This window comes from Neodiprion fabricii, chromosome 5 (genome assembly GCF_021155785.1).
Source record: "Neodiprion fabricii isolate iyNeoFabr1 chromosome 5, iyNeoFabr1.1, whole genome shotgun sequence".
NCBI lineage: Eukaryota > Metazoa > Arthropoda > Insecta > Hymenoptera > Diprionidae > Neodiprion > Neodiprion fabricii.
The window spans coordinates 29,864,700-29,878,823 of NC_060243.1; the positions used below are offsets into that span (position 1 = coordinate 29,864,700).

At 40.7% G+C, this 14,124-nt stretch overlaps 1 protein-coding gene across 3 annotated transcripts in view; it reads left to right on the forward strand.

Annotated features, from left to right (window-relative positions):
* Positions 1–14,124, forward strand: part of LOC124182725 — a 108,130-nt gene that overhangs the window by 73,461 nt on the left and 20,545 nt on the right. The window contains exons 1-3 of one of the 3 annotated variants that reach the window (XM_046570311.1): positions 3,957–4,143; positions 4,233–4,453; positions 9,744–9,879. In XM_046570311.1, coding sequence (XP_046426267.1) covers positions 4,310–4,453; positions 9,744–9,879 — 280 coding nt within the window. In that variant the 5' untranslated portion in view covers positions 3,957–4,143; positions 4,233–4,309. Of the gene's footprint in view, positions 1–1,010; positions 1,211–3,956; positions 4,144–4,232; positions 4,454–9,743; positions 9,880–14,124 lie in introns of those variants that run through there. The other 2 variants (XM_046570312.1, XM_046570310.1) reach the window with 2 other exon arrangements.

A 14,124-nucleotide genomic window follows, 5' to 3' on the forward strand; every position in this document is an offset into this window, starting at 1 on the left:
ATGTGTAAAACTGTAAACCTGTTCCGTAGAAAACTGTTTTGTAGAAAAATATTCTGTAGAATAATTCTACTGTAGGATAATTCGTGGAAGATTATTTTTGATGCAAATGGCGAATTCCTTTCTGTAGAACCATTCTACTGTAGAACAATTCTACTGTAGAATAATTCGTGGAGGTTTGTTTCCGATGTGAATCTCGAATTCCCTTCTGTAGGAAAATCTTCTGTGGAAAAACATTCCTGTAGAATATATTCTGTAGAACATTTGCGGTGTAGAACCTCTGGCATCGAGTAAGTTGCGTATCCGCAACGGCGATCATTGCGTTGGAACTATGGAACGTTCTAGAGCTAAAGAAAAGTATTTCAAATGAGTTTTCGACTGAAAAAGTGTTCGCCTAAAAGCAGGAAATAGTGATTCAACTAGTCACCAAAATGGCGTTCATAAGCAATAAGGGTAACAATCTGATTGGCGTTTCGTAATCAAGGTTCAAACGGGTTCAATCTGATTGGTGTTTTGTGGAAATTTTACTGCAGCAACGCCACATTAATTTTCCTCTAGAAGAATATAACCTTTTTCGACGGGACACGATGTCCCTTTTCTGCATCAGGTCTAACACCGCGGACCGCTTCTATTCAAAGTATAACCCGCGCCTAAGATCCTATTAGGAAGGCATCTGTTTGCATGACTTAAAATACAGAGTGTCTTGCTAATTGGTTGGATTGGGTTGGAGAGTACTTTTAATGCTTGAAAGCTTCATAATTATTATGATATAATTAAAATAAATTAAGCTTGAATAAAGTGAAGAAGCTGCAGACTCGGACGGACGAGGGTTTCAAGCCTTTTTATCGTGGAAACAACTTTGTTGGAAAGTTTTTGTTTCTCTCGCCGCTTCGTCGGCTCTTTCCAATTTCCCTGCTACGCTGAAACCGCAACACTCCAACACTTTTCCCCCCGTGATTATACACTGACAATCAGACTCGCAATCAGTACATATTTTTCCTTCTTATCTTCAGATGACATCATAGTCAGCGTCAACGTCCCGCCCCAAGCCGAAGTTGGATCCACCGTCGATTTCACCTGCCATTGGAAGCTGAGTCCCGGGAACAAACTCTACTCGGTAAAGTGGTACAAGGGCGAACACGAGTTCTTTCGATACGTGCCCGAGGTCGATCCGCAGATGAAAACCTTTCACCCGATCGGAGTTTCCGTAGACGTGAGTTCACCGATTTCATGTTAACCGTGATTACAATGTCAATGGATGTAAAATTTGACTTGGTTAAAATTGGCAGAAGGCCGGCAAGGGGGTGACTTTTTTCCTATCCTCAAGAATGTCGTCATTAGGACAAAATCAAAACGCAAACGAGATATTACATAGAACTCGGTGTATAACGAATTTAATAGGTTATAGGATATAGATGTTGTAATTTATTGATGTTTCAAAATGTCGCTCAACTATTTTTTGACATCGACTGTAAATTAATTTGTATTCTATTTGTACATTGTTTATGGAACATTCGCAACCTAGCAGGTCCATTCGTCAACTTCTGGTTAACATGTAGTCCAATATTAGCTTTAACTTCGTCTTTTTCATCGGTCTCTTATTACTCAACTTCGATTTTTTCCCATCAACGAGTCGAATACGAGTCGACTGCGTGTTATTTGAGATATTCTTTCATTGCACTCTTAGGGGACCGAATTTACTCCGAGTATCTCACGACGCGGCATTTTGGTCTCCGACTCGATGACGGCTGACGGTTATTATCGAAAAAATGCTGATAACGTCGTCAGAAAAGTATAACATGCAATTAAATTTCGTCGTATTAAAATTTCTGAAGTTCAAGCCTGGGCTTTTAGAGGTTGTTGTAACGGCAAAACGTGAATGCAATGAAATTGATACGAATGGCGTGAGGCGCGGTGATAGATCACATGTGGGGGGGGTTCTGTAGCTATAAATTAATTTCATACTTTTGTGAGGAAAATTTATCGTTGTTGAGACCGTAGTTAAATTCGCTAATTTTGCGTCATACACATATACATGTATAGAAGTGTGTGCAAAGTTGAGAAGTTGTGAAAACTCTTTCGCAGTTTCCACACGACGTCACGGAGGGCTAACGGATAGCGCTACTTTGCCAAAACACGAATTCCCTTTCGGTGACAAATAATAATGCAGCAAGGCGACGTTTTCATTAATAGACAAACTAACGCTAACTTTAAATACGGCGTACACCGAGATCCAACGAGGAAGAAAGTTAACGTCTTCTCCAGCCTTCCAGAACATCTTTGATTCGTCAGTGCATACACTCGGACCGCGTAAAGTTAACTCTCCGGATGAAATACAACCCCTCCAATGCAGTTTCCCCATTACTTAACTTGAATCTAGACTCTCGGCTTTAAGTATATACAACGCCAAGATTGACTACTGGGTATTTGTAACCGTACCTTCTCGTATCTTTCAACTGGACACTGTGCCTCTCAAACCGTATATTTTCCACTCGGATCAATAACAGGTATAGCGGGTATACCTATGCCCTCGAAGGATTGCGGCTTGGATTCTGGAAGACGACCAGTGCCGCCTCCTCTAGAGTTTGCCATTCTTCGTCTGAAGTGGCTGAAACACTCGATCATCAAACCTCGACGAGGTCACTCACCGGACTCTGTGATCGGAAGAAGACTGGTTGATCGAAAAGTTGTGACAATTATTTCGCGACTGTTGCAATTCATCGAATTGCAGAAACAACGTGGGCTTTTGATCACCAAACTGTGGAGCTGATTGAGGGTTATAGGTACCAGAGAAAGCGGAGAACATATAACCAGCTCAAGTTATTGCGAATGTTACAGCTAGTTCCTAATCGTAAACGCGGAGGTAAGGTCAGAGGGTCAATTACCAGTTCACAAAGCTCGTTCCGCGTCTCTCTTGATTATTTAAATTTAATTAACGCTCCACGGTAACATCCTCAGCCATTGGATATTTGCCTCAAGTCGAGCACGGTTATCGAATAAGATTCGGTGACCTTACGGAGAAGGATGAGAAGGTGGACATCTCATGAAACCAACGTTGATGTTTACTCAGAAAATATTACTACAAAGATATCACTCGCGGGGTTTTTCCTTTTGTTTATCCATCGATTCGATACCTTTTATTAATTAAAATATTCATCCAACAGCTAATTGATTCGGCTTCACAACGCTGACGCTGATTATAGTCTTCGGAACAACCTTTGAAAGGAGCTTTTCAATTCGTATGCTTTTTCTTTCCACTATTTTTCGTAGTAACTTTATCAAGAAGAGCGCTCGCTTACCGAACTACTACAGTACCATTCAGCAAGTATTTTCCTGCAATATCCTAGATTCGCAGGAGCTCTTTCATAGATAAACTTGAGTATCACTCGACGGGGAAATGATTTAATCAAGTCTGTATTCCGAGTCACAGACGGATGTTAGAAACCCTGGTTATTGGTCTTCAACCTCGGCATGTTTACAGTACCTGACTGTGTACGTAACTTGCTAGTTTACTTGGATCGGATCACAGGGTCAGTGGTTAAATAATTGCTGGATCAAGCCAATCATCTACATAAGATTCAAAACGCAAATGGCGTTTCGTCTTCTCCCAAAGAACGCATCGGTGTGTTCATCAAAATTGTTTCACAATTCCATCGCAGGAGGACAGGATGATGTGAGAAGCTTATAGTCGATGATGTAGCGCCGCGTTGAAACCGCAGAGTAATGTAATCGAGTCTGTTCCGCGTTCCGGAACGATAATAGACGGACGCAGATAGATGGTCAGATGATTCGCCGGAAAGTTTCCTATGAGCAATTGCCAAATTGATAGCGTGGTGGCGGGTAGAGTTGAAGGGAGTATTAAAGCCCCCGACAATCAACTAGATAGACTCTCCACTCTACGGTGATGAATACAGGCTTGGACCAGTCACCGTGATATATACTCAATGGCCCTGCTTGCACCAGACTCGACGTTGGATAAACTCGGACAACATCCCCGCGACTCGGACGGAACTAAAGTGATTATTGAAATGATTGAATGGAAAACTGACTGCAGACCAGAGGAAAAAAAAAGCCACCTCCATCGACTGCAGTTATTGAGCAATCGCTAGTGGTTCTTGACAATGGAATCGGAACCTCCAGCACTGTGTATGTACAAACCGTTGAACCAACTCTCGAAAAGTTGTCGCTGTGCTCTGTGCACTTTGTATGATAACCTTGATTTTAACCGCGCATAGCAGTCTGATCGGCCAGTTGACAGAGAGAACGATGAATGACACTTGTGGAAAAGACATCAGGAGATGTCGGATGATGAATGAAGTTGAGACACGAGGCTCAGATCACATTTCTGACAGTTGGAAAGAACGTCGCGCTGGTTTCGGTTGTATGGAATATCGTTCTGATCCCCGTACATCTACACACATGTCAACGACAAAAGGGAGTCACGGTTGTGGAACAGGTACGCCGAACCTTCAACACCTACGAACCGAGGATCTTCTTGTCACATCTCAATAACGCTTCGACACCGTGTATTCGCAGGGAGGTACACACAAGTATGCGATAAAGGCATTTCTATACCCGATGTTCCATGAGCGAGATGACACGTATTGAACGACCCGTAATAACCGGTTGAGCTCGGGCAACAATACTATTCGAGCCAGAACACGTAGATGGCGGGTAGGTTCGCCCGTCCTTCGCTAATAACGCGTCATGCATACTCCAGTCATTTCCCAACAACCCGTACCATGTGCAGCATTATAATATTCCACCATTGGCATGGTCTCTATTAATCGTGCACGATCAGCTCTGCCAGCGACTTGTCATCTCCAACATTACCAGCTATTTCTGCCCGCCTATTTTGGTAGATGCAGTTTTTTGAAGAAAATGTTGACGGTGATTGAACCGTAGATAGTCTAAATCAAAAGTTGGGAAAATCTGTAATAATGTTGACGGTGAACACGAATGAACAGCATACCTACCAAGTGATTGAAATGAATCTGAGCACATTCGAGTAACGCAAGCTGAGATATCAACAATTTAAGTAGAGGTCTTGTAATGACAAGCTTGAAAATTCTTAAACTTTGGTGTCTTTAAATATGCTAATCATAAAACCTTTCTTCAGATTCCTGACATCCTTATGTGGCTGTTGTTCAATTCATATGCACAATTATTGGCGCCAGTAACATTGCCGGAGTTTTTTGAAAGGGTGTTTTCTCCTCAGGTAGAGTCCGTAGATTCTTCAACGGCATTCACCGCTCAGATCTCGAAATTGGTGTAACATGCGGTATCATGTATTCCGGTTAAAGAATCCCCGTTCCGCGGAGCCGGCAAAACTTGTGTTTGCCTTTGAATTGTCCCTCACATGTATCTTCCATTTGGTTTTTCTCCTCGGTCAGCAGTGTGGGATAACACTGGCCTGTTTCACTCTCCTGGTCCTTTCGCTCTCGATAAATTGGCGTTAACGGAATTAAAGAAACCCTTTTCTCCGAACCATGGGTCTATAACGCACCTTGCAGGCGGTCAAGCTTGGTCATTGGGTACGGTAATCTAATCGTGTTCGTATCAATCAATCATCCAATTTCCTACGCCACACCGTCGAAGAGGATACGAGATCCGAGGCTGCGGTACTAACGGAAAATGGAATTGGGCTGGTTGTACCGGATTCCCGTAACGCGAACGTATACCGGCTACTAATTGGACCTCGGATGTGGCTAATCGAACGCGAGGAGACGGGCTGCGAGTCATCGCTCGTCCGGCGGTGTCGTTGGACGAAATTTAACGTAGTGATCGCGACGACGCATTATCGACAAATCATTATATCGTCGAGGGTCGCGGTGAAAGCGCACAGCCGGTATTCCACGCCCAAACAATATCCGCACCCTGCACCGGCTGCGCGAAGCAGCTCACGACGACGTCGACGAGCAAACTCGGTCCAGGAATTCGGTGGAATGCTACGACAATCTCATACGCTATGTATGCACGATGTCGCCGAAACAGCAGGGGACAGACGACGGCTCTTTGAATTATCATCACGGGAATTTCAAAATCGCGACTTGTCAGTCTCTCCCGTTTTGCCGACGCGTTGCCTGACTGCTCGACATTGGAACTTCATCAGCGTTCCCGATTATTATGTGCGCACACGTATGTATATTGTACGTATTCCACCTTTCGCAGACGTCGCGGTTTCTACCCTCGTAACAAGCCAAGTAACTGACTTCCTTCCTTCCTTCCTTCCTTCCTTCCTTCCGTCCTTACTGCCTTCCTCTTACTTCTTGTTGTTACGTCATTGATTTGGAAACACGGGATGAATACTCCCGTGTATGGCGACGAGGTGTTGAGAGTGAATCAAAATTATCGTGTTGGTGATGGTATTTCACTTGTGAAAACTCGTCGTGACTCCATTGGTAAAAAGTGATGCATGCAGAAAGGAAGAATTTCAGTGCGAGCAATAACCGCGTGAAGTCGTTGATGTGACTTGACTCATTCTGCTTTATTGAAACACCGGTGATGAAATAAAACAGTGAGTGTTGGTGAGAAACCGGACTTGACAATCGGTGCATCCTTACGCCTTGTTGCTTTTGAAAGTGTGACTTCGTCTTATAATAGTTTGAGAAGAGCCAGGACGCCCTTGGATGAAATCAAATTGGATAATTGGATCTGGGAAAAGGTAAAGGATCCATCAGGGATAGTACAGGGTAGTCGGAAGGTAGTTTGTACCATGTTCGCCGGGAGTTGTGAAAAGATTTTTTTTTTGTACCGCGCTGAATATTGATGCCGGCTGAGATATCCATTAAAAGTTAATATCACCCCATCGTGAAAGTCACTTTTTATCTGGTCGTAAATCAATTTGATTAAAAAGTAGTCAACGAGTTTTCTCTATCTTTTTTTCTCTCTCTCTCTCTCTCTCAATCTCTCTCTTTCGTTTCGTTTTTCTTTTCTCTTTCTCCTCCTCGTCTGATCCGACCTTCGTACTCTTTAGCTGCTGAATTATTCATAGTTGACTGGAAATACGTATCGAGTTACCATTGAGTTAAATGCCCGTAGACCTTTGCTCAGCCCGATCACGTTTTGTATATGATTGATTAAAAACTTTTCACCCCTTTCTTTGCTTCTCGTTTCTTTCTACGCGGTATAAGGCAAACGTCTTGCGTTAATTACAACTTCTTTAATTTCACTAAAAATATTTTTACCCTGGGGTCAAATATGGATGTAAATTCGTGTAGCGATCGTTATATGTTACACGTTCTAACGTTCCCCCCACCCTGCAGCTTTAAACAATCTTTGCAAGTATATCCTTTCCCGTGAAAAGTTTGTTATTAACCTATCGAGTTTACGGCGTCGAGTTAACCAATACCTCATGGCTACGGACCTCGTGGTTTTAATTACATTTCATTATCTTTCCAACCGCACACTTTTCGAAGTGATTCTCAACGTTAGGTTGCAATTCAAGTTTGCGCGGGTTGGTGGGAAACGTTGAACGGAATATAAAAGATGGAATGGGTTAGGAATGGTGGAATCGCAGTGGAACGATGGAATAGAATAGGAATGCAGAACAGCAGAGGAACGATGAAATAGTATAAGTTTAAGACAGATGACGTAAGGACGCTACGTGATTGAAGTATAATCGGTGTTGCCAACTTTGCGATTTTCTGCCAAACTTCGTGATTCTGGAAGGCTTATGATCGGAAGACTCGGCTGTTGAGCGATTAGCGAGAAAACTGGTGTTTTAGATCAATCGGTGATTTCAGTGGAAAATTTGTCGATTTGAACGAAAATCTGTATTTAATGCTGGAAATTCGACGATCTTAAGTTGAATTGGTATTCCAGTTGTGAATTACGGGAGAATGGAGGAGTGGGAGCCTACTAAGGATAATTACCGATAAAATTCATAATCTATACGATTTATTTTTTTATTAATTACGAACGTAAGCTTTACTCATCTGGCTAACAGAAAATCACTGAAAATTCATAAAAATTTTTAAAAAACTAAGAACCGTAATTCGTTCCCATTACCCTACACCTCGGGAAATGGGAGCCATTAAGTGTTCCAACAACTCCGTGTCATGCACAAGTTTTTGAAGCTCAACTTTTTACAAAAGAGGAAAATGGGCGGCGTAGAGAGTTTTTGAATAAAAATTTGGCATAAAAATTATAAATGTTTGAGGTGTGGGGTGGAAGGGGGTTCCAATTTGTACTGCTTTATGTCTATTTTTCACGAGGACTCCTTTCGCGGAGTAAAATCTCTTATCAAAGTAAGCCTTCAGAGATAAACGACGAAGCATTTTGGGGCTTCGAGACGTAGCTTGGATCTCGGGTATAGTGGCGGGCCTCTCTGGCCTCGACAATTCATCTCCCGAAGGCTTTTGGCCTTCTCTCTATTTCTTGGGGAATTTCTCGTGGCCCTGTCAACCTTGGGGGTAGGTAAAACGAATTAGACAATTTGAAGTCAGCGCGTTCTTTATCGGCAGTAGTCTCTGCCCCACCATAACGGACTCAAAAATAAACCCCCGAGGAATTCCTTACATCGACATTCTTGCGTAATGCGATACTGACTTAATATCCATTCACCCTTGGGGCGACGCCTGAACAGGGATATTCCTTATCTTTTCTCTTGGATCCTTGTTTTTAATACCTCGCGATGCCCGATCCCTAAGGCTTTAAACTAAGTAAAACATACCATGAATTGCTCTCGGGATGGAGTATAACGCGTTGGAAGTAACCTCCTCTACCTACTACTTGTACAAATTTTCCTTCTCCCGATCCTCATCCTCTTACCATCATGCACTCTCCTCGGAAACTCGGCACTCCTGGTTTTCCCAAGATTATTATACATGTAGATTGCAGATCTATATATGTGCGCGTCGGTGTTACCTTTGTGTAATTTAAATACGACTGGTGGGTGGTATTCAAAACGAGAAAAATAAAATACGGTGAATAAAGGGGGGTTAAAATTGTTCATTCAACCGGGTTACGTTTCACCCTGTATAACCTACACACCCACTCACACACACACAGGGTCGCGTTATATTATTATACATGCCTCCTGAATTCAAAACCACGCAGCCTCAAGGAGTCTCTGCAGCAACTTGCCGAGTATATTAAACAATGTATTATAATATTCATCTCCGTCAACCGCGAAACAATTTCCTTTGCGTGAATTGACAGAAACAATAAGTTGACACTCCGAGGTTTACTTGTATTTACGATAACAATACCAACGAAAATTATGATAAGAATTTTTTTTCCAATTCCTATCCAGACTCCAATTTGCATAATGTGACGTACTGCTAGATACAGGTAAAACGAAGCGATATAATTAGCGAAAATGTGCATTAGCTCGGGTTAGTGAAATTGTTCTTAAAAGCTGAAGAAAAAGAAAAAAGTATAAGAAAGAAAATTTTCACCGAGAAAAGAGGAAAGAGATGAAATTAAAAAAAAAAAAAAAAAAAAAAACTCACCCACCGGTAAAAGCTCGAGATATTTGCGGAAGGAGGTGGCTGCCGGCTATGTCTATGTATAGTTATTTGAAAGCGAACCCGGAAGCCGATGATGGGGCGAACCGGGGGGGGGGGGGGGGGAGAGGTAAAAGGGGAATAATATATGGAGAAAGATGCGAGCGGGATGAGAGCAGCCTAGAAGGGAAAATGGAGAGGGGACCGACGATGGGGGTGGGGGGGAAGGAAGGGTGGTACGTATAGGGCAAAAAAGAGAAGCGCCATTACTTGAGCAAACATTTTGTTTGTTCGCAGAAAGAGGCCAACACCGAGCACTCGGTACGGCTGACAAACCTAACACTTGAAACATCCGGACAATACAAATGCGAGGTATCGACGGAGGCTCCGGTCTTCGCCATCGGTTACAAGTTGGCCAACCTCACCGTTGTCTGTAAGTTACTAATTGATTTTTATGTATATATATATATATATATATAGGGGAACGTGGGGCACGACGGACCCGTTAAGCCGATAATTATTTTCTTTTTTTTTGGCTTTTTAGCACCGGGTACAAGTTGCTTTGATCTATCTCGAAAATTTTGTCAGTACTTTGCCATAATTCGAGCAAGAAAATAAAAAAACAAAAAAATTCCGGGGGCACGACGGACCCCGTCCAAAGAATGATGAAAAAAAAAATGATTTAATTTTTCTAAAAGTTTTGAAATAGTTTTTATCCGAAATACTCTATTTTGTTTACGAATCGCTTATAAACCCTCGATTATAAAACTATTGAACATGACATTCTTTTTTTTTTTTTATTTCAAATTTTGAAAAGACTTTTTTTCCGGCTAATCTTTCATCAAGACCGTTATGCCCCACGATCCCCTATGCAGAGTGAATGGTCCGACACGGATGCGCTGAAATTCTATGGCAATAGTATGTATATTGTGTGAAAAATTTTAACCCGAGTCACACACGACAGTTTTTTTAAGAAGTGAATAAAAAGTGCCGGAGATTTGCACGGTAATTTTTTGGGACGCGATTGGTCAATTTTCTATCCCTAGGGAAGAAAGTGAAGCAATTGTGGACTGCGCATGCGCAAACCCATCTTTACAACACTGAGATGAAATCGACTACTTTCGTCCCGTTAAAAAAGGAATGTTCTCAAGACGACCAACATTTTTGAGGTTATATACATTGCGGTGACCTGTTATATAAACTTATGACGGTTGGTCAACCTGACAAAACAACTGCTTTTGTTCTAGAATTTTAACGCATGCGTGTTTGAACAAGTATATTCTGTTTTACTAATGTCGGATCTTCTGTGTGTATGTGTGTTGTTGTCTGTCTTTTGTTTCCTTTTATTTTTTTTATTTTTTTTACATTGTATATTCACTTTTCCACCAAGAGTTCTTCTTGAACGGACTTGCTCGACAATTGCAACTTGTCTAGTTTTACAAGCGTAGCCAACTTCGTAAAAATGTTACCAGCACGGTGTTTAAAATTTACTCGTTTCGAATGAAATTTTTACGAAAAACTTTACTCTTTTTCGCGAAAAAATTTAGAGTTGAAAGTACAGATAAACTCGAGGAGGTTGGTCGGTCGAAAACCTGTACTACAACTGTATCCTAGGGAAATAAATAACAAGTATCGATCTTTGGTGAACCAAGCTGCTTAAACTTGTTTTGAACAAATTTTCCAGCATCTCGGATTACGCAAAAAGCGTTTGGGTATAACGTTTGAAATTTGGAGAATTCGTAATTTCGAATACCCCGGTGGGGGAGATGATTCGTCTACAATCAAAGATTAACTTACGCATCGTTAATCCTAATTGGAGTATTGTTGATTGAAGAGAATATCATGCAAATTGGAATAATCCGACAAGGCGGCTCAGGATGCTGACAATGAGAAATGAATAACGAGGGGCGCAGGGGGATGAGAGAGAATACACTTTTACGTGTTTCACTTCTGTTACAAAGGGACAATTATCACCAGCCGGTAGAAACTCCCCGGCTCTTCTAAACTTGAGGCGCGCGCGTTTCAAGCCTCGCGTCCGAAAGGTTACATTCAAAGCTTTTTAACCATTCTCATATTATATGCGAAAAAGCGGGAAAGGCATTAAAAATTTATCCCTCGTTCCCTCTCTCTCTCTCTCTTTCTTTTTCCCCCGTTTCTCTCACTGTGCGTATTTTTATTATTTATCTTTATTTTTACATTTGAATTTTTTATTTCTCTCGCATTGTGAAAATATTTTCGTTATTGGTATTTGTTTAAACATAAATTGGCGAACAAGTTTAGCTCGGTTTAAAATATTTTCCCATGTACATGGGACGACGTATATACGGATCGTTTGTTACGCCGTGAACATGTGCGGACCAACTTTTTTCTGGCAAAAATGAGACGGAGAAAAAACGAAAAAAATTTGTGGCTTGTTCCCCCTTCTCTTATCGCTTTTCGTCCGAGCTGTGTTTTGCAAGCTAATACGCTCTCGTGTCTGCGTTAACCGATTCAAGCGAGCCGTTCTTTGTCATTTAGATTCGAGTTTTGCAAACAAAATTTTCATTTATTCCAACCTGCGAGTCCAATGAATTTTTTTATTTTTTTTTTTTTTTTTAGGATAAACGTGATTCTGTCCACTTTATCGTAGATAATTTATCAAATTTGAGATGGGAAGAAACGGAGAAAAATTATCGTGAGGTTTTACGCGAGACATGCGACGTGAGAAATGTGCAAGAAAACAAGTTTATAACGAGTCATTGATGTGTTATAACTATATCAACGCCGATTGATAGAATAAACAAAAGCCAGTTCGAAAGTTCGGTAATAAAATAACAATGACAGTGGTAATAACAGTAATAGTAATAATCATACGGGAAAATTTATACTATGAGCAGGGAAAAAGTTGCGGTAATACGTAAACATTGAGGAAAAGTTTTTCCCTTATATACACAAGCCGATGGCTTATGAGAAGACCAACGACGCATGAAAAGACGCATTCGCATATTAAGGACGTACCCGACGTACAGTCGTGTCTGAAAAAGTTGGGCGTAAAAAAAAAAAATTAATAACTCAAAGTTCCCACGAGGCACGAATGAAAATTATTTTCAAAGTCAGCAAATAGATTTTAACCGTCTGATCATCGGACCATGTTTGGGAAATTCCTTCAACTGCTTCGCAAAAAATCTCAGGTGTAAAGATTTGAGATTAGAAAATAATAAGATCTCGCCAAAATTGATAAAATTGTTTCAATGAAATTAAGGTGGATTATTTTAGTATCATATCTTTCGAACTCTGTTGTTCAATACTGCTTTTTCTTTGCTTCAACACTTTTTCGATCAGACTGTACGTTTGGAATATCCTCAAGACAGTTTTCCTAACTCGATCGTTGTGATATCCGGCTCACCGGATAATATTCTTTTTCCCAAATTACGATAATATCCGGTGTTCAGTAGAGGGAAAAAGTCTTTTTAGGTTCGTTAAGTTTTTTTTTTTTTTTTTTGCATGGCAACGTTTCGTAAAGCGATATGAATCCCTGTCGTCCCGACGACTTGTCACAACGTGATAGATGAAAAATCGTGTCGCGCGACGTTTGTTTTCTGAATAACTACGCGAATTTGGCACGAAGATACGGCATTTCGATATACAGCAAGAAATAAGGCAAACTCCTGTGCACGCTGCTGGTAAAAAATGTGAACCTTCGACTAAAGAAAATTTAAAAGCCATCAGACTACTATAATACTCACGAAGCAATTAGTCGGTACAGCTCAGAGCTGCTGCTGGCCAACTGGAAAGGTTCTTTAAATTTATTAAAACAAGAACGAGACGATACGGAAAAGGAGAGAAACGGAAGGCGAAATCGTGGTGGAAGTAAAGAAAAAAAAACGAAAAAAACGAAAAAAACTTCAAACTTCTTTCTAAACTTTACCACAATTGATTCCAACGTCTGCTGCAGGTGCTGACACTTCTCTTAAAGTATGTATATATACACACACGCCTTATATACATATACATTATATACATCTATGACAGAGACACCTTGGTGTACGTATATAGATAATCAGATATTGGAATTCTCTATTTGGAATTTCCGCAATAGCTTGAATTCACTGCTCGACGCTCGCGAAAAAAAAAGAAGAAGAAAATTTACTCCTCTCGAGTTTCGCAATTGAAATCGCAGATGTCGTTAGCTCGGTCGAAATTTTATTTTTTTAACAACCAGTCCTACAATAGCGCGTTAAACAAATAAACAGCGTAATTTCTCGCATGATGTAAATTCAGTTTAAGGGGGTATTCTAGTGTAGAAATTTGAAAAAATCGATTTTTTTTTTTTTTTATATTTTCAAAGCTTAACCTTTTAAGAATGTGTCCTTGAAAGGACAAGTCAAAATTTCAATTATTTTCAGAGATATAGCTATTTTAGTGACACGTCTTCAATACTGGCTCGGCTGGAACGAATACTTTAAACGCGTTTTTCTCAAAACTACATTTTTCAAAACGGTTGCCATGATTTCTCAAGTTCTATTGAACCGATTTACTTGAAATTTGGTGAGAATCTTCTCAATACATGTCTCTATCGCACGAACCATTATTATAACGAAATAATAATTTTTACTATTTTTAAAAAATTCAGAAACGTCCAAATAAGTCAAAAAAAACGTATTATTTTTTTCGGACAGCCGTAATTTGGCAAAAAAAA